Consider the following 25,713-nt stretch of genomic DNA (forward strand, 5'->3'; position numbering starts at 1 on the left):
GATGTTGTCAGGAGGGGGGTAATCTGGTGCTGCATCTCTGCCACCCTACAGGATGGGGGCATTTGCAGTGTGCCTGTTGGCCCAGGATCCTGCTGTCTTGCAGACAGAATGCTGTACCAGTGGGGGCCTCGAAGAGAACAATGCCTCACGCTGGGAACACAAGTGCAAAGGAAATTCCCCATTCTGCTCCAAGGCATTCACACACCTATATAAGGTGTATGCCCGCTCTCTCTCTCTCTCTCTCTCTCTCTCTCTCTCTCTCTCTCTCTCTCTCTCTCTCACATACAGTACAACTACCTGCCCAACTGCACTTACACAAAGTTCTCATTAATAAAACACTAAAGTGTTTAGCAATGTGTGTTAGCTTTTGCCATGCATACACATACGCAAGCATGCGCGCACACACACACACACACACACACACACACACACACACACACACCTCCTATGGCTACTCTGAAAGTTTTCGGCACTTTCTCACAGTGGTCTTCTGACCTTTAGCTCAGTGCTAACTGACTAGCCTGATGTCACACAGAAGCCTGCTTGCTCCTGCGGCTACGCACTGCACAAACTAATTAAGGGAGATGCCACTTGAAACCATGCAGAAAATTGCCTAGATCTATATTTTCAGGACAGCCCAAGGGTATCCTGAGATAATCATAAATTTGAGTCCTACTGTCTAGTAATTTTTGTGCGTGTTGTCTTGTATGCGTGTGTGTGTGCGTGCGTACGTCTGTTCAGTTTATTGTTGATAAAAGTGGTTTACGTACAGGTAAGTACCTCGCATGAAAAATAACAGCTTTTTTATGTCTGTGCATTTATAGAGCAAAAGGTTGACTGGATAAGAGGCAGTGCTTCACTTTCGGCAATTCATCAAGTAACAAATGGCTGGGTTGCTAATCAACTGATTTGCCTTGTTAGTGAAGAGCGCTATCGTGACAAAGAAAACACAATGGTATTGCTTTAAGACATGGACACAAACACTTACAGATGCTATCGCCACTAGCTTTCTCATCAGCGCCTCTAAGCCCCACTTCTTCCTCAAGTGAGATGATGGCAACTATGTTGCTAAGCTCCACATTAAATGCGTGATTGTGGACTCTGCAGACACTCTTGTTTTTCTTGATTACCCGCCTGTGCCTGGGTGACTCTTCGCAAAAGAGCTACAGCACTTTTGGACAAACTTAGACTCAACACTTTTGGAGTCAGACGACGTCCGGGTTCATCTCACTGATAATGTCTGATTTACTTTCAAAAGCAATCAAGATGCCAGCATCAGACAAAATGTAGCCGCCACGAGAGAGAATGTCCCTCCATTGTCTTCAATCAAAATACCGTCACATTGACATCACTGCTGATGAATGCAGCAAATAAGACTGGCCCAACTCCAGTGTGCATAAACTACCTCTCTCTTTTAATATGCAGTTATTATTATTGTTGTTATTCTTTATGTCCCTGTCCAAAGCTTTTGGCAAACACGCACAGGGGCATATCTATTTAACAAATTATTACTGGCACCTCTCCATTATGTAGATGGATCAGGTCTGGGTGTGTTTGGTTAAGCCTAGCTTGAAATGAACTCTTTTGGCTTCCATTCGAGGAAGCTGTCTGAGGCCCGAGATCTCTCATTGCTAATGGCTGACAAATGAAAATCGCTCACGGATGACGGTGCTGGGGATGGCGGCGTTGGGGATGTATTAGACTTGCAAATGTCTCCAAGTATCAGCGACAGAGAAGGAAGGAGAGAGGCAAACACATCTTTAAAGGGGGTGGAAAGGCTTATCACGGTGAGAGCACGGTGTTATTTAGCCAAAAAATCCGGGCGACACGAAAATGAGCCTGCTGGCATTTAGCAACATCTGTAGCCAATTACAAGGGTGCTCGTGTACGCTCTGACTTATTAAATGTCAAAACTTTGTCCATTTCTTCTGGCCCTCATCCCCCCCTTTTTCCTGCTCTCTCCTTTTTCCCAGAGAAAACATGCGGCTCCAATCTTCAGGGTCCCTCCGGTACCTTCACATCGCCAAATTTCCCCATTCAGTATGACAGCAACTCCCAGTGTGTTTGGATTATCACCGCCAGTAACCCTAATAAGGTAAGTTACCCCAAGAAACAGCCTGTAATTCCAGCTCTCAGTCCCTCAAGAGATGGGCTTTTTGTTGTATTTATTTTTTTCCAGTGACTGTGAATAATTAAGAACAGCAGTACGGTGTGAGGTCGTCTGTGCCGATGCTTGTTCATAGACCCTCCCCTCTGGCAGATCCAATTAGCCCTGGTCACTGCTGTGGATGTCGATAATCACAGCTACTGTAGCCACCCGCGCGCTAGGTAGGTCATTTCATTGAACGTGACGCCTCACGGATGGCGACGGTGATAAAAAGGGACAGCCACTGTGTGTGTGTGTGTTTGTTTGTGTGTCTGTGTGTGTGTCTGTGTGTGTGTGTGTGTGTGTGTGTCTGTGTGTGCCTGCTCCTCATGAACACACGAACGGATGAGGTGGCGCCCTTCAGGAGTCAAGTTGGATGTTTTCGTCCGGTGTTCACACTATATGCCCTGAAGGAGAGCTAAGGGTATAACTCAGTGCTAGCACATGCACAGTGTTGCTCTGGATATAAACAGCCAAATCCTCTCTGCTTGGGAGCATCGATAAACCCAAAAAAAAAAAAGTACTCTACTAACGACTCCCTCCAAAAAAAAACACATTAAACTCCCCCGAAACACATTTGGGTAGGTGTTGGGTGGCTTTCAAAGCTGCAGGAAAAAAGGGGAAGCGAGACGGATTGATGAAATATTTTTTGGATGGCTCCCAGCCCATTCCTCCCCCTCCCCCGGAGGACCCATCCGGCTCCCAGCTGCACTCGCTCCAGAGAGCCGCCCTCATCGGGCAGGGCCTAGGGCCAGAGGAGAGGAGAGCAGAGGAGGGGGGGCACAGGCTGGGCTGGGCCGGCCTGCTACCGCGGCTGCTGCTGCTGCTGCTGCTACGGGTCCATGGAGACCCTCATCTGTATTCTGGCGGCACGTCTCTCCGCTCCTCTCCCAGGGTCAGTGTCGTCGCTGGTGCAGAGCGAACGTGCGTCAGCTCTTTGGCCAGCTACTGCCTCCTGGCCTTCTGCGTGATCCAAACCAAATCTCCTCCTTATCCTCTTCCTCCTCCTCATCTTCCTCCTGCCTTTTTCCCCTTTTCCCCCTTTTCCCTCCGTCCTTCTCTATCATCAGCACACTGGCCCCAAGGCCTTTCGCCCACGACGGCTGCAGACTTTTACCGTCTGCTCAGGGGGTTTGTTAGTTAGAGTAGTTATATAGGTGGGGATGTGTCTTTTTTTATTTGCGGTTGTTCCTGCCTTTATGGCTGCACTTCAGCTCTACGCGCCACGACGGATTTTATGCGCTCACTGTAAAAACAGAGGCGGTAAAATCACACGTAGCTTGGCGTAAGAGGGAGTATGTTCTGTGTATGTGTTCCACTGTGGAAATACAAAAAACGATAAACAAGCCAGCCTAAAACAAGAAAAGAAAACAGAGAGGAGAAAGAGGGATGCAGGGAAGAAAAGGACATATGCGAGTATAAAAGAAAATGCCCCCTGATTGACCTGGAGAGTGGCCCGTGCCACCCAGACTAATGTAACAAACGGTCATTTCTGTAATATGAGTCCTGCTGGGGGACTCTTCATCTCTGTCTGGCGAGCAGTGGAGCTCATAATTGATTTTGGGTTGATTTGAGCCATTGAAACAGCTAATATGTCCCTGAATTACTGTCCAAGCAAGAGAAAAGGGGATGGGTGCAGAAAGAGAGAGAGGGAAAGAGAGAGAGAGATGAGAGGAGAAAAGAAGATAGAATGAGAGAGAGAGAGGAGAAGAGGAGAGAGAAAGAGAGAGTGGATTCAATGGACGCCCCATCACAAATCCAAGGACTGGCCTTCCAAGTTTCTCGTTTGCGCGGCTACAGTGACGGCGCTCCTGCTTGTCCACCCACCCGCTTCGCGGCACCATAAATTAGGCCAACAAACCAATTTCTTCTTCCAGTCAGTGTCATCCATTGACCTTCTCTGCACCTGTCTGCACCACTGTCCATAAAGAAGTTTTATACCCCGTGTTGCGACGCGGCCTCAGCGTGCCGCCTCCACAGGTAGTAGCCCCTCGTCGATTGTGTGCAATGCCATTCAGCCTCCAGGACACACCGCGGAGTGGCCACCCAGAGAGGTTGATTAAAGCTCCACCCCTACACCCCACCCGTTCCACCTCACTTGTCCCTCATGCGAATCAAATCAGAGGGCAGCAGGGAAGGCCTTCAAGGCTGGAGCTCCCCTGCCATAGCCCTTTTTTTTATTCTCCCCACAGTTTTCAGGCTGAAACATCTGAATGTTCAGAAAGCCGTTATGAAATTGTCTGGACATTTTCCCATTTGATGATAGATGGGGAGTAGCATGAAAGCCTTGTGGGTCATGAGGTTGTTTTTTAGTGTCTATTTTTTCAACATTTCTTTTTGTCGTTTGTTGGGAATGGAAGGGGGGGAGGCTATAGAACTGGCATTTGACCAATTTGGAACCTCTGATGCTTCTCCAAGAGAGTCCTACTTCTCTATTTGTCCTGAAGCCTTGGAACGGGGAGTTTTTTTTTTGTTTTATGTCTCGTAATAAGTCAAAACTTGTTTTGATGTCCCCTTCAGAAGCAAGAGAAATTTCTTTGACAAATGCTACAAGAGCACTTATTTGGCCTGCACACTAAATTTGCTAAGATGTCAAAGTCTCGACAAAAATACAGTTGCGGCGTACCCTGAACTATGAAGTGACCTTTTACTATCTGTTTCAGTCTGCAGCCCTTGAGTTGTCTTCCCGACACAATTAAAACTGGCCATATATTTATATTCATTAGTACTCCGCACTTTGCTCGTCGTATCCAACAGTGGGAGTTGTCATAGTAACTCCAAGATCTGCACCTGCATACATATGAAACATTTCATAACATTGCATGTTATTTTTCTCCAAAGCCAGTAGCACTGTCTATGCCAATGACACCCATCACACCTATTCACAGTTTGTGCTAACAACGTGACCTTGCGGCAATCAGAGCTGTAGAATATCAGCTAGTAAATACAAGAAGATGAAAGAAAACCTTTTTTTAGATGAAAGAGAATAGGAGTTTTTAGGTGAAAGAGAAAGCACGAACCTGGACATGCTTTTTCCATTGCACTCTATTTGCAGATGTGTTGCTCCCCAGGATATACACTGCAATTTTTCCATCTAGTCTTGGTGTGCAGTAAACTGACTATAAATTCTCTCAATTGGTGGGTCTTTGTTAGTCTTTTTTTTCTAAAAGGCAATTTTGGAGAGAGTCCTCAATTTTACACAGTTAAGGAATGTCTGAGGGAAGGGGGGAAAATGTGTGTGGCAAGAGTTAATTTCCCCCCTCTATAAAAGGGCCACTTGAGGAGACCCGAAATGATTTTGTTAAAATGTAGCTCTAGCCTCTTCAAATTGCCCGATCACTATGCCCTCCTTGAAGTGAAAAATAGCTAATGGCGGCTTACTCCACAGAACATTATTGCTTCATTTATTTTTGGCAGACACAATTTTTAGAGCAGCAATTTATTTATATTGCACTCCTGTTTTAACCTTGGTGAGGGGGAGCTGCGGCGTGTCAAGGCTTAATTCAATTTCCAAACATTAGTCCACTGTCTCTGCCACTCTTCCCTGACAAAGTGTGACGTCATTAGTGAAGATGCACTATAGATGGCCATTTTAAAGCATTAAATGGATTCTGATTTGCTGTTTCCATGAATGGGTCCTTCTATACACCAGCAGAATGAATGCTGTGGGAACTCGGTACACGTGTTAATAAGTAAGACAGTAATCAAGCAAATAAATAAATAAATAAATAAATAAATAAATAAATAAATAAATAAATAAATAAGCACATACATACATTTATAAATTGTGTATCTCATTCCAAAAACAAGGACACACACTCAATTACTTTGTTTGTCGTCTGCTTATTCATCTATACTGAATGGGCTTCTTAGGTCCGGTTGCCATGAAGGACAAGCTTTAAGATGCATACCAGCCTCATTCCCGATGGCCATCCCTCCTTAGCCCAGTGCACTCAACCTTTTGTCCATTGGCAATTTCTGCTGTGGTCTTACATGCGGGTGTTTAATGCAGTGGAGTGAATAGTCCTGCTCAGACGCAGAAATGCCTTATCATGCAGAAACCCTAATGCCCTGTGCTCCCATGGCCTATCTCTCTTCGGGTTATTAACCTCTGGTGAAACAGCTAAGGTCAGATCGTGAAAAAACAAAAACAAAAAAAAAACACCCAATAACCATGTAGATAACTGCTGATTTTTTTAAAGTAGAATACACATAAGTGTTCTTATGTATGTTGCCCCACCAGCTTTATGGTTTGGTTGAGACTACTGAAACACTGATGCAGTAAATGTGCTATGTGTAATCTAACATTTTCTAGTCAAATTAAAGCCGCACATGTCTAATTGAGGTAGATTAATGAATCTAGTCTGCCTTTTTTGTTTGGAACATATACACACGAAGGGATAGGTATTCCTCCATTACTGGATTGTACTGAGAGTAGCCCCTAAGGAAACTAGTACTTAGTGCTATCTTTGCTAAACGGAGGGTATTGATTCCCAGTGTTGGGCAAATTAATCTATGTAAATGTAATGTTTGCCAGGTGCCTTTAAGTGTGAACAGTTACATGCAGTTACATGAGTGGCTAAAGCTCATTATTACTTGCTCCTACAGTATGTTCACTGTAGCACTCCTTGTTTTTTTTAAGCTCATTTTCGTGCCTCTAGTTTTTTTGCACAGTCAGTGGTCAGAAGCAGTGCCAAAAAGCCCATGCTTAATCAGACTGTCTCTACGCACTGGCCCGAGACCAACAGAACACTCTGACAAGGCACAGTGGCAGTGACATTCTCCAGTTTAGGAGATCTGGCCCGTGTCACATATCAATGCTCTTGTTTTCCCCCTCAGTGATCATCCTGACACTTTGTGGAGTGAATTGTACACAGGAGGAGATAGTATGTGGATGCATGTTGGAACAGTTAATTACAAGTGTCCCTGGTAATCCTCTTATCTGATTGATAGTGCAGCGGGATTGCCCTGACTCGTGCATTACACTCGACATGATTGTCTCTTATGCTGTGCGATTACGTGCACCTGCTCAGTGGGGTTTGTGTTCGTGATCGCTGCGCCCCGATAAGCCATACGGGTGCCGTAAAGAGCGCCTCAGCGTCTGCTGATTGGCAGATCAAAGTTAGCCGATGATGGCGCTTGAGGGAGGGCTGATTTTCCTCGTGCTTTCTTGTTTATTCAATTTAGAAGGCACTAATCTAATGACGTCCCAGGGTGCTAACTCACAAGCAGATGTGTTTGACTGTTTTGATGTGAACAAGAAATTTGAATATTGAATCTTTCTCGCCTCGCGGAAAAAAAAAGTAAAGAGAAACTGGCAATCCCTCTTGTGCATCCAGATTGGAGATTGCATAGAATATTCTGAATCAACTGCCCGATCAAAGCCCGACCGATTTCGAAGAATGAAGGACTTTTCCCCATACGATCCTAACTAAAATGGTGGGTTGTTGATTATCGAAGGAAATTATTCCAGATCACCAGTTTCCTATGCCTCAGGGAGTCCTGTGGAGAATGTTAGAGGCAAACTGTTTGAAAGTTTGAATCTAACATCTGAATATCCACAATGACGTTTTTTTCTCTCTATCTTTTTTGGTGGTGGCGAGGCTTCTAGATGGGACAGAATCCTCTGGCAGTGTTTTTTTAATGACAAGACTGTAATTTGACATACGTGTTTTGACAAACTGACAAATAGCTGTGCAGTTCAAATGAATCTACCCAAGCACAACCGCAATTAGAGTAAATACCAAGCTGTTGAAGCCTGAGTAACAAAAGACTGAGACCCATTCTGACAGATAGAAAGTCATCTTTAAAACTCACATACTCTTTTTGACAAACAAAAAATCATCTTTAATTCTCACATTTCAGCACTCGGTATTGATGGATTGTCCCGTTGGTGACACAAATGAAAACAACATTCATTTATTTCCTTTCTTGAAAAAGTAATTTTCTCTAACGAAAATGGTCAGTAAATACCTCAAACAGCTTGAGTGCACTTGTTGGCTGACCCCTGATGAAGCAGGATGTGAGCTGATTTTGAAATTGTAGTCATTTCCGGGGCCACTGCTGCTGCCAGCGGTGTAATTCTGCACCTGAGGATGGTGGTTGGCTTCAGACTGTGTGTTTGTGCTGCACGGAGACTGAGAGCCATTTCCTCCCAGCTCTTGTTTTGGCTCGGTGGTCGAGTGTGCGGCATGAGGAGGGTGCGGGCGAGGGCGAGGGTGAGGACCCATCTTCTCCCCTGACCCAGTAAGTCCACACCTGGCTGATGGGAAGGGCCTGATGAGAGGGCCGGAAGCATGCTGTTGTCGGTGATCCCTAATCTGCGGGGGAAAATAGTCATGCAGAACAGCCAGGGAAAGCACCTGGGCCTGATTATACTGTGGAGGGGATCACACACATACACACACACACACTTGAGCGCACACATACACACACACATACACACACAGAGATGCACTATAGCACACACACACACACACACACAGAGATGAACTATAGCACACACACACACACAAACACACCCACGCATACACACACACTCGCACACACACAGACACACACAAAGAGCGGCACAATAGCACACAGTCTCACACACACACACACACACAAGATCCTGCTTCATCAGGCAGCTGGCTCCACGGTGGCTCCACTGGAGCTCTGGAGGACCCTTCAGACCCTCTCAGGCTTCCTCTCCCAGGGGGTGGGTGACGTGCCTCTCCCTTCCAGACTCGTTTCCAGATCCACAATGCTCCCATCCAGCATGGAGTGGTGTGCACATTATTCTGACAAATAATAATGTGTTGTTGGTGAGACTGCACGTAGCAAACAGGCGGGCCACCTGTTTCGAACCATTTGAGTGGGCCATGTGAATGTGTTAGGTGTGGCTGCCTTTTTACAGTAAAAAAACCCCATACTGGCCTTGCTGAGAATGTTCTGGCGCTGCAATGCACTGTTACAGTGATGAAGGACTCCATAAAGAGGGCTCTTTCTGCCACAACTAAACCACAGGATTTTTACATAAAGGCCTATTCAGAAGGTCTGTCTGCCCATTCACATGAAATAGATCTGTCTTATAGAGAGAGAGAGAGAGAGAGAGCAAGAGAAAGAGGGAGGGAGAAGGAGAGAGAGAGAAAGAGAGAGAGAGAGATAGAGAGAGAGAGAGTATGGTCCTTGTTTGCTCGCCCATGTCATTCCTCACAAGATTTCGCCTTTTCATTGCGGGGGTAATAATTCTGTTATATTGGCTCATTACTTTGCCATTCAATACTGTGCTCCATTGCCTTAATCATTGCACAACAGAAAGTCTCACTCAGTGGCCAGCGCAGAGCCGGGGCAGTGCAGTGCAGAGCTCGGCGCCGCCCGCACGCCCGCTAGCTCGCTTGCTTCGCTCGCAGGCAGGTGAGCGCTGTACTTCCCCCCCGCCTCAGCAAGGAGGCAGAGTTGAGCGTAGTTGTTTCTTTTCTCCCCCCCCCCCCTTTCTTTTCCATCCCCCGCCTTTCCCTTCACGATATCGATATTTCTAAATGGAGCTCTCTGTTGCCCCGTGCACAGCAACCCGGAGAGTGCTGTTGGAACATCAATCATCTTCCAAAGCAGCTCACATTACAAGGGAGACACCCATGCCCAGCCAGCCCCTTAGCCGCCGTGCCGCGCCGCACAACATCGACACCACACCACATCGCAGAGCCCGTCGTCATGGCAACTAATTCTCTCCTCCCGTGCTCCTTTAATGGGTTAATAAGGACATGGAGCTCATAGGCCACAGCTCCTTGGGCTGCACAATGCTCACCATAGCTCCGGCACGAACAATAACGTCTCTATTGTCTCGCCGGTTTCCGGATTAACTAGATTTGTATTAATGTATTGACTGCGTAGTGCGTAATTAGAGTAATTAGGCAGAAGAAGGATATTTTCCCCCTTGTTTTGCCATATGGAGTGGAACTCCCTCTGGATTTACAACATGGAGATGCAGTGGGGGAGTGGAAATCATATAAGACAGGCTGCTATCCTGAGGGACCATGCGGAGGAATAAGAAAATGTCTTCCCTGCCATTTAATTACAGAGAGACCGCCTTTCATTGTACACAGCACACCAATTGCTGTCCTCTCCGATTACTGCCATTATTTTTGATCGTAACATCAAGAGTAATGAGTGTCCCATAAAGAAGTGTTTGACGGACACGTGCAGCTCCCCTTAAAGGAAACCCAGCTTTTGAACTGTTTGAGCTTCGCATTGATGAGTATTCGAGACACCATCTACCATCTGTCTTTGTGATGTTGTTACACTTCTGTAAATAGTTGTTGAAAGAGTAATACACCTTTCTGACAGGCAGTCTTTCAAAAGAAGGACAGTTACACAACAGCAGCATGTCATGAATTGCTTATACTTTTCCAGAAAGAATTGAACAAAAGAGAAAGAAAGAAATCAAAGAATCATTCAAATCTGACAGAAGTTGGTTTGTTGCAATCTCCACCTCTCCAGTTTTTTTTTTTTTTTTTTTTGCTGTGCGCAGCTGTTTTTCGGTGGTCCCCTGCACCACCATTTTCGTTAGCTGGCAGGAATCAATTATGCAAGAGCCATAAAACCTAATTCAGGTCCATTTGACACTGCGCTTCCTGCAATGCCTCATTTCTTGCGACAGGTAATACAGATTAACTTTGAGGAGTTTGACCTGGAGATTGCCTACGACACGCTAACCATCGGCGATGGAGGGGAAGTCGGCGACCCGTCCACTGTGCTGCAAGTGTGAGTGCCAGCCATGTTTGTCTGTCCCCATTCACCCCTCCTGACCTCCAAGGGATTTATGCTGACGTGTAATGCAACTGCATCTTGTTATTGAGAGGATAATTAATAACAATTAACTTCATAATTAGTAATTTAAGCTACTGTTGTGCATTTATGTTTGTGACATGCATTAATAACTGTGTATATTCTAATTTGTCATTGAAGACATCACAGCCCTCTTTTGACTAAATATAACTAGTAAGCAAAGCACATTTTTAAATGATATTTTCAACTTTCTTTTGGCTTTTACAGTAGTCACAAAAATGTAGACCTGTGTATATTTCTATATGGATGCCTCTCCATATGATGCATCACAGTCACTCATTTAGCAAGCACCAAAGACGGTAATCACATGATGTTGAAGGCAGGGTGCCCGTGATCACTTTGATTTCCCCCTGCAGTCTGACCGGCAGCTTCGTTCCTGACCTCATAGTCAGCATGACCCACCAGATGTGGCTGCACCTCCAGTCGGACGAGAGTGTGGGATCCATCGGCTTCAAGATCAACTACAAAGGTAAGGGACCTCCAAGGTGAACATACCTCTGTTGCCTGGAACTAAACACTGGTGAACCCTGCCAACAACCCCCAACCCCCCCAGCACACACACACACACACACACACACACACACACACACACACACACACACACACGCAGGACTACAGCACCTCGTGTGGAAAAGTAGGGAATGAGTTTTTGAAGCCCTGGAGGCCTTGAGAGAGACAGCGGGCGAGATGAGAAATCGGCAGCCAAACAATCAGAAAGGCAGCAGACCAGGGGCAATTGAACCAACTTGTCAAACGGCTGATTCATTCCCTCCTTTATTCGCAGTGAGCGAACAAATGAACGAAGGCAAGACTCGGTCGTCAAACCACCACCCAACCCCACCATCCCTCTTTAGCACACACACACACACACACACCAACACACACACACCAACACAAACACACAGAGAAAGGCCCACTACTGTCGAGGTCATGACGGTCACTAACCTCAGGAGGACGTGAGGGGAAATGTCCAAGTCTGAAGACACCTCAGGCTTCCCTTCAGCAGTGCCTGGCAACCACATGACACTAGAGCAGGGAAACATACAGTAGCTGCTCTTAGATGGCCAGCCTACCTAACCTAGCACCACATATCCCTCTCTCTCTCTCTCTCTCTCTCTCTCTCTGTCTTTCTCTTTCTCTCTATCTCTCTCTTGCACTTTCTCTCCTTTTTTGCTCTCTCTCTCCTTTTTTTCTACAAATGTGGCTTAAGGAAGTGCAGGCGCTCATCTTTCAAACATGAGTGCTATGCGCTCGCGCTACAAGCTACAATTTCAGCCATATCTCTGATTATCTTCTTCCCTGCTCAAGGTTTTGTAATAAATTAGTGTCTGAGTGATAAACAGCATGCCATCCACTCTGATGAAGGTAAGTGACTTACAAATCAAGAGCGGTGGAGAAAGAGATAGAGGGGGGAGATGGGAAAGAGTGAGAGAAAGAGGGGAAGAGATAGAGACAGAGAAAGAGATAGAGGGGGGAGATGGGAAAGAGTGAGAGAAAGAGGGGAAGAGATAGAGACAGAGAAAGAGAGAGAGAGAGGAATACAGTAAGAGAGCAAATTCTTTTGAGTGCAAACCCTGCAAAGTAAGGACTAAATAGATTACAATAATATCTCTGGGAGCGATGAGCGGTGGGGAGAGAGAGAGAGAGATAGAGAGAAAGAGAGAGAGAGAGATTTGCGATTTGAATTAGGCCTCTCCCCACGATGGCAGCCATTGCCATCCATAACCTTAAATACCTTCCAGTGGAGGCTCATCAACAGTCATTTGAGAGAGGGTTTTTTTGCTGCTTATACACCCATTTACTTAAGCTGGTGCTGTGGTGAAGGGGAAATAGCACAGGCTCTCCTCACGCCCCATGTTTTGCTGACAAACCGGTTAGTCACACGTTTTGCGCGCGCGCATGTGTGTGTATGTGTGTGTGTGTGTGTATGTGTGTGTACACACTAGCTGCACCCGAGCACTCGAGAAAAAATGGGAACATATTTTGTTCTAGCAGCTCACTCCCACTTTACAGTGATTACATGCAGACTATTCATGTCATTTCAACTGAGGAGGAGGAGGAGGAGCAGGAAAAGTTCCAACTCTTGTGACATGCGTTTGCAGCTCTGCTCCACTATGAGCCCTGCATTGCTGTACTCCAATTAGTCATTTTATTCCCCACTATTAATTTACTACATTGATTACACTAAAAAACAGTGTGCCCTTTAAGGGTTGTATTCAAAGACAGTAGTTTTGACTTCTTTACACTAGTTTGAGATGCATTAGTGTGACATTCTCTTGAGCTCCTATTTTGTCTTATTTTAACTGCAGAGGATTTAATATCAGTTAAGGGTCTACAAGCTTTTATTTTGTACACAACTATTGTAGTGTTCCATGTCTCCCCGATCCTGGCTACCTGCACCAGAAGACAATACTGGATGAAGAAGAGAGCTACTTCACCTCTCTTAGCAAACTTTCTTTCACTCGCTTTTAGGAGTGCAGTGAAATGCAGCATAGCGCTGAGCTACCAGTTAAAAGTCTACAGCCTTTGTGTTTCACACGAATCCCGTGTTACACCATGAATCCATTGGCTCTGGCAGAACACAGCACTGCGTACCACAGAATACAAACTACCCAAACCGCACTGTGTATACCAAATAATTCATAATACAGACAGTTTCTGTTTCAACTAAAAGTCGTTCATTGCTATTTATGTACCATTTATAAACACAGTACATATAGAAAAGTACAGTACATATAAAAATCTGATGGCCATATTTCATGTACAAGCTGAAGTATTGCAATCTGTTTTCAATATGGGTTTTCATGATTTGTTTTCAGCTTTATTGTAATATATGTAATACACAGTCTGCTGCAGTGTAATCTTAAGTGTACAGAACATCCTCATGAAATGTCTGCCTCAATATATCAGGAAGCTTTACAAACACTGCAAGTGTACAACAGCGATGATATCACAAAGGCACTTTAGTAAATGAGATGCTGGGATACACATATGCAGATGCATGCACACTGTCACACACACACACACACACACACACACACACACACACACACACACGATAAGCAGATAAATAAGCAAATGCAGACATGCAGATTCACACATGCTAAGAGACACAGGAACACATAGTTACATGTGCACACACACACACACACACACACACACCTAGTCACATGTGTACACATGCACACGCACAGGAACACCCAGAGACAAATAGAGGCAGACACATGCAGATGCACACACACTGAGAGACAAATGAACACAGCAGACACTCAAACACACACACACACACACACACACACTTGTAGAGGGGGGATTTGTTTCTCTCTCTCTTTCTGTCCTACTTGGTTGGAATGGCCTAATAGGTTATTTCAGCTCTTGAGCAGACTGCAGCCAGTGTGCTGTGCATCGTGCCTGAAGAATACTTGAGAAATGAATCAATTGGATGGCTGCAGGCTAAAGATGATATTACTGAGTTTCATGGTAGAAGCGATCTGCCACACCAGGGACAAAACAGCAGGCTATTGTGAATATAAATCAGTCTGCAAAATCAGTCACTTGTGTGTGGTCCTGTGTTTGTGTGTATGTGTGTGTGTGTGTGTGTGAGAGAGAGAGAGAGAGATGAAGGCTAGGTGTGGTGCTGTGCTGACACACGCTTAGTTGGTCACACATGAAAAGTTCACTAAAGATATTTGCAGAGAACGGGTGGATAAGCTGAGCTTTGTTTTGTGTCTCCCTGAAATGCTGCGGACTATTCATCCTAATGCAGTTATTGGAAAGAGCCACCCGCATATACAGTCTATGCCCACCAGTGTTGGGCAAGTTACTGAAAAGTAATTGAATTACCTTACCAATTACTGTATATCAAAAGTAATTAGTTACTAGAGAAAGTAACTTTTGAGTTACTTTTAAGTCTGCTTTTAAAATGTCAATATTAACAGTACTGAACAGTCACAAACACGATAAACCTATTTTTAGACCTATTTATTGTAGTTTCAACGGGCCTTCAACTCAATAGCCTTGTGCATGAGTTCTCAAACTTTTTCCGACCACAAAACATTCTACAATGCATGCACTGCCTACTGCTTGCCTTCTACTAGTAGTATGCATGGTGGTGCACTGACACTGAATTCTGCAATATAGTAATACGTTATTATTATGACTGCCGCTATGAGGCCGTCATCTACTTCCTGAATTTTTGGTCAATGATACCCGGGACACCGAAACACCGGTGCACATGACATATGGTGGGTATGTAGCCCCACTAGACTTTTACGTGCTGGGCCCCCCGAACCGCAAAAAAAGCAGTTTTTCCTAAATAACTACCTGAACCGTGGCACTGAGGATGAAGAATATTTTATGGTATGTTGGTCTCAAGGGCCCACATCAACCTGGCCCATAATCACTCATTTGTGATTTGCACCCCCCCGGTAAAAAATGAAAATGCAATATCATTCTGCTTTAATCGCCCCTATCTTCAGTTAAGATGTTCAGAACTGCATCAAATGTTATGTGTATGATTGACCTGGCATTCTCTGGGGATATGCCAAGTTTCGTAGAATTTCATCCATGGGGGGGTCTAAAAAGATTTAGGTTATGTGTACATTTAGTGACTGTACAGTCATTGGCCTGTAGATGGCGGTGCACACATATACACATGCACACACACACAGGCACCCACATACTATCGGTATTAGAACGGCCAATACATAATTACAAATTCAGTAGGATTAAAAGAAAGCCAAAATAAATATTCATCATCATCATCATGGCTGCATTTCCAGTATTGGCGATAAGTAGTCGTTTGTCCACTAGATGGCGCATCGTCGCATTTTGTTGGAAGTTAAAAGTGGGTTGGAAAAACAATGGACGCTTCCTACAAGGACTGTAGTTAACCGCAGAGAACGTCTAATAAGGATAGGACGATGTTCACATGAAATGTAATTCCCATTTCTTCTTGAAGCCGAAATAAATCTGAGGATGTTTATCGGACATGCTTGGTTTTTACTGCAGGTACGTTAATCTTATAATATCAATAAGGACCTAGGTCAGGGGTGGGCAAACTGCGGCCCGCGGGCCAGATCCGGCCGCCAAGCACTTTCATCCGGCCCGCCGAGCATTTCATTTGGTTATCAGGCTGCTCGCTATTTTTTTCCTGCGATAGAGACGACGTTGGTTAGCTTTACTGCAAACTGCTTTTCACTCTTCTTAGAGAACGTTTACAATGTCAATGTCAAAACATCATGTTAAATAGAGATAGCATCATGTTAAACTAAGTTAACTCTTAGTTATCTCCTTTGCAGCAGATCTAACGTGAACATTATGCGATCCATTTAAGTGGGAACGCGTCTCCACTCACGAGAGGGAGAGAGAGACGCAGGTTCCAGCTGGCTTGTCAATGTTGATAATTGATATCTCGTTCTTATAAGAAATCATGAAGGCAACAGTAGTTCCCACTACTGACCATTTAAAAACTTTGAGGCCCAGCCGTAGGTACAGCACTAGCCATAGCGGAGCAGGCAGAAGATCATTGAGAAATAAACGTGAATTTAAGCGACTGTCTTAAAGCGACAGTGCACAATTTATACATTAAACAGCATAAAATTAGCAGTATGTTTAAGCAATTAATATTTTAAAAGAAATACTTTTCATACTAAATTATAGGCTATAAAAATGTATTTTTTTATGTGTGTGTGTGTGTGTGGGGGGGGGGTTGTTGTGCGGCCCGCCGGCCAATTTTCAAAACCCAATGTGGCCCTTGAGCCAAAAAGTTTGCCCACCCCTGACCTAGGTAATATTATGTTACCGTTAGCGTTGGTTGAGTGATGGAGGCCAATTTGATTGATTGCATTTGTAGAAAACTATAAATGCGGTTATACCAAGCAAATTGATAGCAGCACTGTAATTGTATCTTTCGATTGTCATTTGTTGCACGTGCTACAAAATCATTCTGTGCAATGGAAGATTTACCAACGTTACACCGGTCTGATACAGTTTTGCCTATACATGCGTGAGACTGAGACGCCTGTTTATTTTGTTTTAAGTGCGTGCAGGGTGTGAGGGGAATCGATGTGCTTTGATTCCAGCTTGGTAGTTGTAGTCTGTGAAATTAAAAAGCACGTGTGTGTGAAGTATCCAAACAATGACACCTTAATTTCATTATGGCTGCTTTAGCAACACACCTTAAGCTACTGTGTAGTGGGTCCCATTTAGAAGTGGCTACTTCATTCGCGCTTTCCTTGACTCATGGAGCTGCGTGAATTTTATTACAACTTTTCGCACGATATGGCAGTTTAAGTCCGATTGATACTGTAAGGCGTAAGCCATTGGTTTCCAAAGGAGATTTTATTTGTGTCGCCAGCATAGCCTATTGAAAATTTATGTTGTAATAAATAGGCCTACCTTATAAGCCTGTAGCTTAGGGAAGCTAACAGCTTTCTATTAGGATCTAGTTTGTTAGTTACAGTTTTGTCATAACTCCCTGAGGCATTTTGCATTTAGAATAGCCAGAGCGTGGATATCTCAATCGGAAAATTAAACAATATCGGGTGCCTATGGACTAGGCTGGGTGAACCCAGCCTGATCTGCCCGCTATTTATTTTTTGATTTCTTAAAAGATTGAGCTTGGTGAAAGCCGGACTAGCCATGGACCTCAGTTACACAATGCAAGGGAACATGAATCAGCCTATATTTGCACGAACAATAATGGACAACAGCTCTTTAACTTTGGGCCGTTAAAATGTGTATGAACAGTCTATCGACGCATTTCATCAAGGCCCATTTGGACATGTCAGTTATTTGCACCACTGGTTAGATGTAAAACAGCATTTCGTTTCAGACTACTGTTACTTAATTTGTGCATTAACAATAACGTTTCAGACTACTGTTACTTAATTTGTGCATTAACAATAACGCTTCAGACTACTGTTACTTAATTTGTGCATTGACAATAAAGTATTACATGAACTAAAGATGACTAAAATCTTATGTAGAAGAAGAAACATTCACAAAAAATCCATCCATCCGAAAATGACCTTTGTTTTTGATAGCTGTTGAAAACGGCATGGAACTGACAGAGATGTTTTTGTTAATAAATAAATATATAAATACATAAATAAATAAATAAATAAATAAATAAATAACATTATGCTGATACCTTTTGCTTTTCCCAAATACAATGTAGCTTACAGGTGTAAGTGACCTTTCATCAATCCAGTTGCAATGGATGAACTATGATGAACTGCCCTACTTGTGATTGTTTAGAGATTTTAAAGGTTTTATAACAATGCTACATCTTCTTTGGCTATTCTACAATCTATTCACCTTTTCAGCACCAGTAGGCTACTTTCTGTGCAGCCGCACACACACACTCAGGCATGCCAAACAAGCATACACAAAAGTTTCAAGAGTGGGGGATGGAGTAAAATATGGAGACAAATTGAAGTGTGATTTATTTTCGCGGAACGGATGTACAGGACTGAGCGGCGGTCATCTAGTTTTTTTTTTTTCAGTCCGCGGTTCTATACAATTCAATCTTGCTGTAAATGATCAAACGTGTGAAGCACCGGGCATAACTGTATTTCGCGGCTACGTGGACCAGTAGGTTAATTGTTGAGGAGGCCCATAGTTTGAGAAAAGCTGCAGATCATAGACAGAGAAAGCATAATGCTCTGAGAACAGTATAAGGTCTTTCTGCAGAAACAACAAGTGGTGCGCGCACCCCCGCTTTCACGTTGACTCCCTGCATTTCTACATTGTGGCAAAAACTGTCAGTCAGACAGTTAATTTTGGTTTACTAAATTAGCATAATGCATAACAATTATAATTTCAATTCTACCTGAAATCTGCTCACTGCAGACGTTATAATGCAGACCCAAGCAGCAGCACAGCCTTGAAAGACGCACACTTTGAATTTGATCAGAGAGGCTTTGGTTCTTCACTGGCTAACTTGATGTGATTGGCTGGATGACCGTTCAATCAAATCAACAGACCTATTTGTGTGGCTCCCACACACAGCTGCGTGCTTCACGTTGCTGGAGACGCATCCATAGGACGCATCCCATTCACTTTACATGGGCTCACGTGATCCGTTGCCGAACTGAATTGTGGGTCCGTTGCATCGCGTTTCTCCCGCCGCTCGCGTTGAGGAGTTCAGCTGTTGCTGCACCGATGGACGGCACTGGCCAATCAAGCTAATCTATGGACGGCACCAACCAATCACATTACGGTTTTAATTCAAGTAATTTGCATAGCTACCGTCGGGAACACCCACTGGCATGCGTTGACGGAAAGCAGCTGTGTGTGGGAGCCGTTATGGTAGATACGGTTCCAACTCTTTACGGGAGCGTTTATTTCCATATTTTAATTTCATTCTAATCTGACAAAAAGTGTGTGGGATAGAATCGTGTTCCAGCAAAAGTGTGTACGTTATAACACCCACATCCCCCACGCTTGCTACGCGCCTGGTCCATGGCCTTCAAATCTTCCTTGGTGGTTGCGTGTGCTTGCGCTCTCATTCTCATTCTCTTGCTCTTATTCTCATTCTCTCTCCTGCGCAAACATTATGACCTGCATGCCTACTGCGTGTAGTTCTACTTCATAAAGTTTCGCAAATAAATTAGTTTGTTTTACAGAAATGGCCTACTGTCACACTGCATGCAGGCTATAACCAAAAGCACACCTTTTGTAAATAAGCGGGTTGGGTATAATTTTGTCCTAATTAATATTCGCGGTCCGAGTTGCGGTCGGGTTGATTAAAATTGCGGGCGACCGCGGGCCGCTTGTGACCAAACCCGCGCAACACTGAGTGTGTGTGTGTGTTGTGTGTGTGTGTGTTTTGTGTGTGTGTGTTTGTGTGGTATGTGTGTGTTGTGTGTCTGTGTGTTTGTGTGTGTGTGCCCTGTTCATCTGTGCATACACATTTGCATAGTCGTTAAGGGCAAAACCTCCACGAGAAAAAAAGACTGCTCATTCGTTCTTCCCGCTTATAAATCACTATAAATGTGACTTAATCACTGTAGGTATCATGCCGACACCATATTTCAAATGTTCCGAACAAGCTAATCTCTCCGCCATTTGAACATGAAAGATGAGTCTGGTTTTGTGGTCAGATTCCAGGTTCCCATTAGCCAGGCGTTTACGGTGATATCTTTTTGTCCTTTCGCTCGGCCGATTCATCTTCTGTCAGCGTTTTACACCAGGGACTGGCTTTTACATCATTCTGACATAATGGCATATTTTATTTGACAATTCTAGCTGAAGGTCGTTTTTCTCACTAGTTCCGGTCAGGTCAGGCTGCTAGGAGATATGGGACTGAGATCATTAGTGGGAAGGGCACAGGGAAAAGTTACGTTGATTTGGGTTTTGGTGATGTTATTAAATTAGCTCAATTATTTTGGCAAGTTATTAAATATGCAGAAACGGAGCTGAGCTGAACTGGGCCTTGGTGTTCCTCAAACAGTTAAACTTGCAACACAATAAGAAGGTGTATTTTCCATGAAAATATACTTTTTATATGAAATATATATGGTAATAATCAGCTTACTTTGAATGTTGGTGCATGTGATAAGACACACCACATATTTTACGTATATTCAGTACGCTTTCATATGCTTGATAAAAAGCACTCACAGTTAGTCCCTCCAAGGATGCTCCTGTTTTAGAACATGATCTCAGCCTACAGTGAGTGCGTGCTGCGTTTGATTCATGAAGCGGTTGTAGCGGCAGACGAGTGAACGTCCACATGCAACAGGAGCGCCGTAACTCACTCACTTCGCCTTGGTGCGGAGCCCCAGAGAAAACTCAGGCCTTGACGGCTTTAGTACCTTCAGAGGCCATTAGTGGGGTATGTAGATCTCTGATGAGGTCGAAAACTTAATATGCATTTTATGAGGCGAGATGACAGCTACGGCAAGCCCCAAGGGTCATTAATGAGTTGCCAGTGCGCCTCTCCATTCAAGCTGTGCACGTGCGATGGGCAATTTCAGTTTTCCCTCCATAAGCAGAATATTATTCGTCGTTTTCATATCAGTGGTGGTGGAGTTTCTACTTATCTTGTCTTGATTGCTGTTCCATGTGAAAATGGTGCTTGTGGTCTCTGCTGTGGAGCATGGCAATAGGATGGAGGGATGTCTTTGAAAGGGCACCGATCGTGTCTCATTGTGCTGTGCAAATGAGCAGCCTCGCACGATGTGGTGAGCAAAGACTTCTAAGTACTTATTTTAAGAATCCTATGTTTAATGGGAAAAAGCTAAAAGCCCCAAGCCAATTGACTTTCCCATTTCATTGTCTGTAGTCAGGCTGTGGCAGTGGTTTTGATAAATAAAGTTCTTCTTTTAGTTTGGCTTTAGGGCAGCTTCAGACCAATGCTACCTATCTTATCTGATTGGATGCAAATCATTAGGAGAAGCTGAGTTTATTTCTAATGAGGCCCTTTTTCCTTTTTCAGAAGGAGAGTGTTATACATTAGAGATGGATCAAGAATATCAAAAAACGCACACACACACACACACACACACACACACACACAGAGAGAGAGAGAGAGAGAGACACGCACACATGCACACATGCACACACGCCTGACCCAGTTTGCATTTGCATGCTCATTGATTACGACCGGTTTAGAGACAATTTATAGATCAGATGTCGTATGGATGTCTTTTTATATCATACACCAAAGCTGTGTAGACATGCAGGCATTCTAAACAGTCAGAAAAACACACGTCTTCCTTGGTCCATAATCTCTCCATTGTCGCGGCGCTGCTTCCGCTGTAGTCGAAACTATGCCAGCCAACACAATAGCTTTTCAGACCAGAGGTAAACCAATGGCTGCACAACTGAATTGTTCAGGCAGTCACTACAGCCCTGCTTTTATCCAACTCCCCATGGGCTAGCGCTTCACAAACCTACACTTTTTAATGCGCCATTGTCCTGCATTATTCGCATGCCGGCCGCTCTCCAAAGCAGTTGGTGTCCCCCCCCCCCCTTAATGCTGTAAAATACAAAGCAAAAGCAAAACATATCCTACCCTCTCTCATGCACACACACATACTCACACTCACACGCATACTTCTCTGAGCCCTTACACACACACACACACACACACACACACACACTCACACTCACACATTCTGGATTGAGCAGCGAGGTGCCACGCTGTGGGGACCCATAAAGAGAGTGTCATGTCGGAAATTAATGCAATATATCACGCTTCCGCAAGCGGCTTCCATTAAACCTGCGACTGAAATCCCGCCCAGCGTGGGCCTACATTGATTCTGCTCTAAATATAATTTAGTGGAGTTTTTCTTGCCCCCCCCCCCCCCATCGCATCCCCACTCTCCATTCACCTACCCACCTCCCCCCTCACTGCTGTTCCTGTGCTTCCACCAGTCTCGTCTCACCAGGGGTCAGGGTTCAGCACCGGCCGGCTGCTTCCGCGTCTCAGGAAGATGTATGGTCGGTGCTGGGGTCTTCTCCAACCTGGCCCCCGGTGCGCTCCAACCATGCGAGGCAGCTGGGAATCCAGTACTTCCCAGGGCTACGTGACCCCACTTGAGGCTTCTCCAGGGCTTTGTGTGTGTGTGTGTGTGTGTGTGTGGGTGTGTGTGTGCGTGCGTGTGCGTACATGTGTGTGCAAGCATGTGTGTTTGTGTCTCTGGGTGGGGGTAATGCATGAGACCTTGTGTAGGGCACAAGATACCCCACTCAACCCCATCTCCTTCTCCTGTTGGACTATGCTTATCAGAGCATGCCTGCCCAGCAGGGCCTTCACCATTGTTCTGGATTTATCTCCTCCCATATCCACGGTAGACTGTCAAGCATAAGTATGAAGTATGATGGCCCATTGGTAGTGTCATCACATTTTCTGGTGTTTGCCTCAATAACACATTCCCAAGCAAGAAAGAGAATTGTAGATGTTACACTTGCAGGTACTTGCAAGTACGTGTCTTAGAATTCTGTATGTGTTTTTTTATTTATTTATTTATTTGTTTATTTATTTATTTACCCCCACCCCCCCTCTCCTTGGCCTACATACTGTGCCACGCTTTGAGTTGCATTGTGGAGAGATCACCATGCTGCTCTGTTTAAGTCTCTGTCCTTCCTCCACAGAAATCGACAAGGAGAGCTGTGGGGATCCAGGGACGCCTTTGTACGGCATTCGGGAGGGCGATGGCTTCTCCAACGGGAATGTGCTTCGCTTCGAGTGCCAGTTTGGCTTCGAGCTGATTGGTGAGAAGACCATCTCCTGCCAGGACAACAACCAGTGGTCTGCCAACGTCCCCATGTGCATCTGTAAGTTTTCCATGCTGTTGCGACAAATCCGTTTTCTTGTGTGAAAGACGATGCACAAATGATCTGATGCATACTTTTAGGTATAGGTTTGGCATTGCAGAAATCTGTCCTTGCTTTAACAGTGGTTATTCCTCAACATTAAGACTTATTTTTGACAAAAATGGTTCCTCCCTCCCTCTCTCTCTACCCATCTCTCTTTCACTCTCTCTCACTTTGTAATAAGCAGAGACTTCATTTATGTGAATTCTGTTTCACACAAAATGTAATTTATGTTCCACCATATCCCCAGATATAGAGACACAGAGTCTTATTTAATTCTACTCACAGACATGTGCTAGTGTTAAAGATATTGTCTGATGTAATGTTTTACATGCTATATAGCGATGGAGTAATACCTCTTTATTTTTTTGGGGAAATTGATATTTGCTCCCGAGGCAGTTCTAAAAGTATTATAAATGTATTTGTCATTGCACCGACTAGAAAATGTCACGCAATACAATCACCTTTCCTTCAGCAGTACTAAGCTTGAGTCATGTATGCTGTAGAATTGCTTTTAAATTACTCCAGCTAATTTCCCTTTCTCCAGAAACACGGCGTTTCAAAGAATGAGGCAGAGAGACAGATTTATAAGGCTGTGCAAGATCATTTGCTAGTGAATGAAAGTTTAAGAAAAGGCTATGTTAAACCCTCTAATGCTAAGATCATTCACCTGTTATTGTACTAATACAACTTTTTGTTGTATTTATATATATTATACACATGTCTTTTTTTGCCCATACACCCCCCCCCCAAACACACACACACCATCCAGTAGTGTTTCAATAGAGACAGCACAGTCCCTATTTTTAGCTGTAGGTGTCTCTGGCATATGTGTGCATGAATATTTCATGGAGTGTGGAGGATCTAATTGCTTGCAGAGTGCGGCGGAGTCTGTCGGCGCTGCGGCGTGTTTTAAAAACGCACGGCTGATTAAGTCTCGTCACACATGCATCTATCACAGAAAATGCACACACATTTACACACTCATTATGGCCATGCGTTTTATTTTCGCCGTTGTTTATGCATGAAAGCAATTAGCATGTCTGGTGTCGGGGTTGATGGTATTTGATTGGAGCTGTTGGCAAGACAGTGTGATGCATAAAGTCTCCCATTTGAGTGTTTTGGTTTAGTTCCTACCTTGTGCAGTGTAATGTACTGTATGTCTTACTCTTTCTCTCTGCAAATCTCTGTCTCTCTCTCTTTCTGTATCTCTCTCTCTCTCTCACACACACATACACACACACACACACATAACACACACACAACACACACACACACATACACATACACATACACATACACATACACATACACATACACATACACATACACATACACATACACATTTACACACTATTTCTCCCTCCCTCACTCTCTCACACACACCACACTCTCCTCTCTGCCAGTCCCCTGCCTGTCAAACTTCACCGCCCCGATGGGGACAGTGCTGTCCCCCGACTACCCGGAGGGCTATGGCAAGAACCTCAACTGCGTGTGGCTAATCCTGTCGGAGCCGGGCAGCCGCATCCACCTGGCCTTCAACGACTTTGACCTGGAGGCGCCCTACGACTTCCTGACGGTGAAGGACGGCGAGTTCCTGGACTCGCCGGTCTTGGGGCGCTTCTCGGGCGCCGAGGTGTCCTCGCACCTCACCAGCAACACCAACATCCTCCGGCTGGAGTTCCAGGCCGACCACTCTATGTCCGGCCGAGGGTTCAACATCACGTACACCAGTAAGTGTCGCCTGGACACACCCAGCGGTCATATGTGTTGCCTGTTATTACTGTCCAGCTCCCAATTGATTTTCTGTACGTTTGCTTGTCCATCATTCAGTCTATAGTACAGACCTTAGACTATTTAGAAATAGACAAGAGAATGCTTTGCTTTGACAATAGAATGCTTTGTTTGCACAGAGGACCATGCATATGCAAAACAAACACAAACACTGACCTGATTCTAAGCATCAGTCGTACACTTGAAAATGTCTTCTTAATGTTGTTTTTCTTAGATAAAATATGGATATGTGAAATGTCATGACGATCCATCAAGTCTTCAGAGCGAGAGGAGGGAAAACAGGCCACTAGTTTAGTGTGCACATTAGGCACCAGTCATTACGAGCCCTGCCAGCCTTGCCCTTTTTATATATTAATTTATTTATTTTTACTGGAGCAACACCCGGACTCCATGTTGTCTCTAAAGAGCTGTCAGGGCGGCTGTGATTGAGTGCCGCTAAACGTGTATGCGCTCTGACAAGCGCCATGTCCTACTTGCAGGCTCCCGCTGTCACAAAGCATCCGTCAGTGGACGCCGGCTTTGCCTGCTGTTCGCGTCACGTTAGGGGCCCTGCACGCCACTACTGAATGCCCCTCGTTATAAATACACACCCAAACACACACACACACACACACACA

The 25,713-nt window shown here is 44.6% G+C and overlaps 1 protein-coding gene across 1 annotated transcript in view; it reads left to right on the top strand.

Moving 5' to 3' along the window:
- Positions 1–25,713, top strand: part of csmd3b (CUB and Sushi multiple domains 3b) — a 390,727-nt gene that overhangs the window by 206,388 nt on the left and 158,626 nt on the right. Inside the window, exons 10-14 of the mRNA XM_076302106.1 lie at positions 1,974–2,095; positions 10,788–10,891; positions 11,332–11,444; positions 23,081–23,263; positions 24,709–25,035. Of these exons, the coding sequence (XP_076158221.1) occupies positions 1,974–2,095; positions 10,788–10,891; positions 11,332–11,444; positions 23,081–23,263; positions 24,709–25,035 (849 nt within the window). The remainder of the gene's footprint in view (positions 1–1,973; positions 2,096–10,787; positions 10,892–11,331; positions 11,445–23,080; positions 23,264–24,708; positions 25,036–25,713) is intronic.

Source organism: Alosa pseudoharengus, unplaced genomic scaffold (assembly GCF_046254945.1).
Source record: "Alosa pseudoharengus isolate Yale_2024_CS ecotype anadromous, Long Island Sound unplaced genomic scaffold, YU_APseudo_1.1 YU_APseudo_1.1_scf_23, whole genome shotgun sequence".
NCBI classification, from domain to species: Eukaryota; Metazoa; Chordata; class Actinopteri; order Clupeiformes; family Clupeidae; genus Alosa; species Alosa pseudoharengus.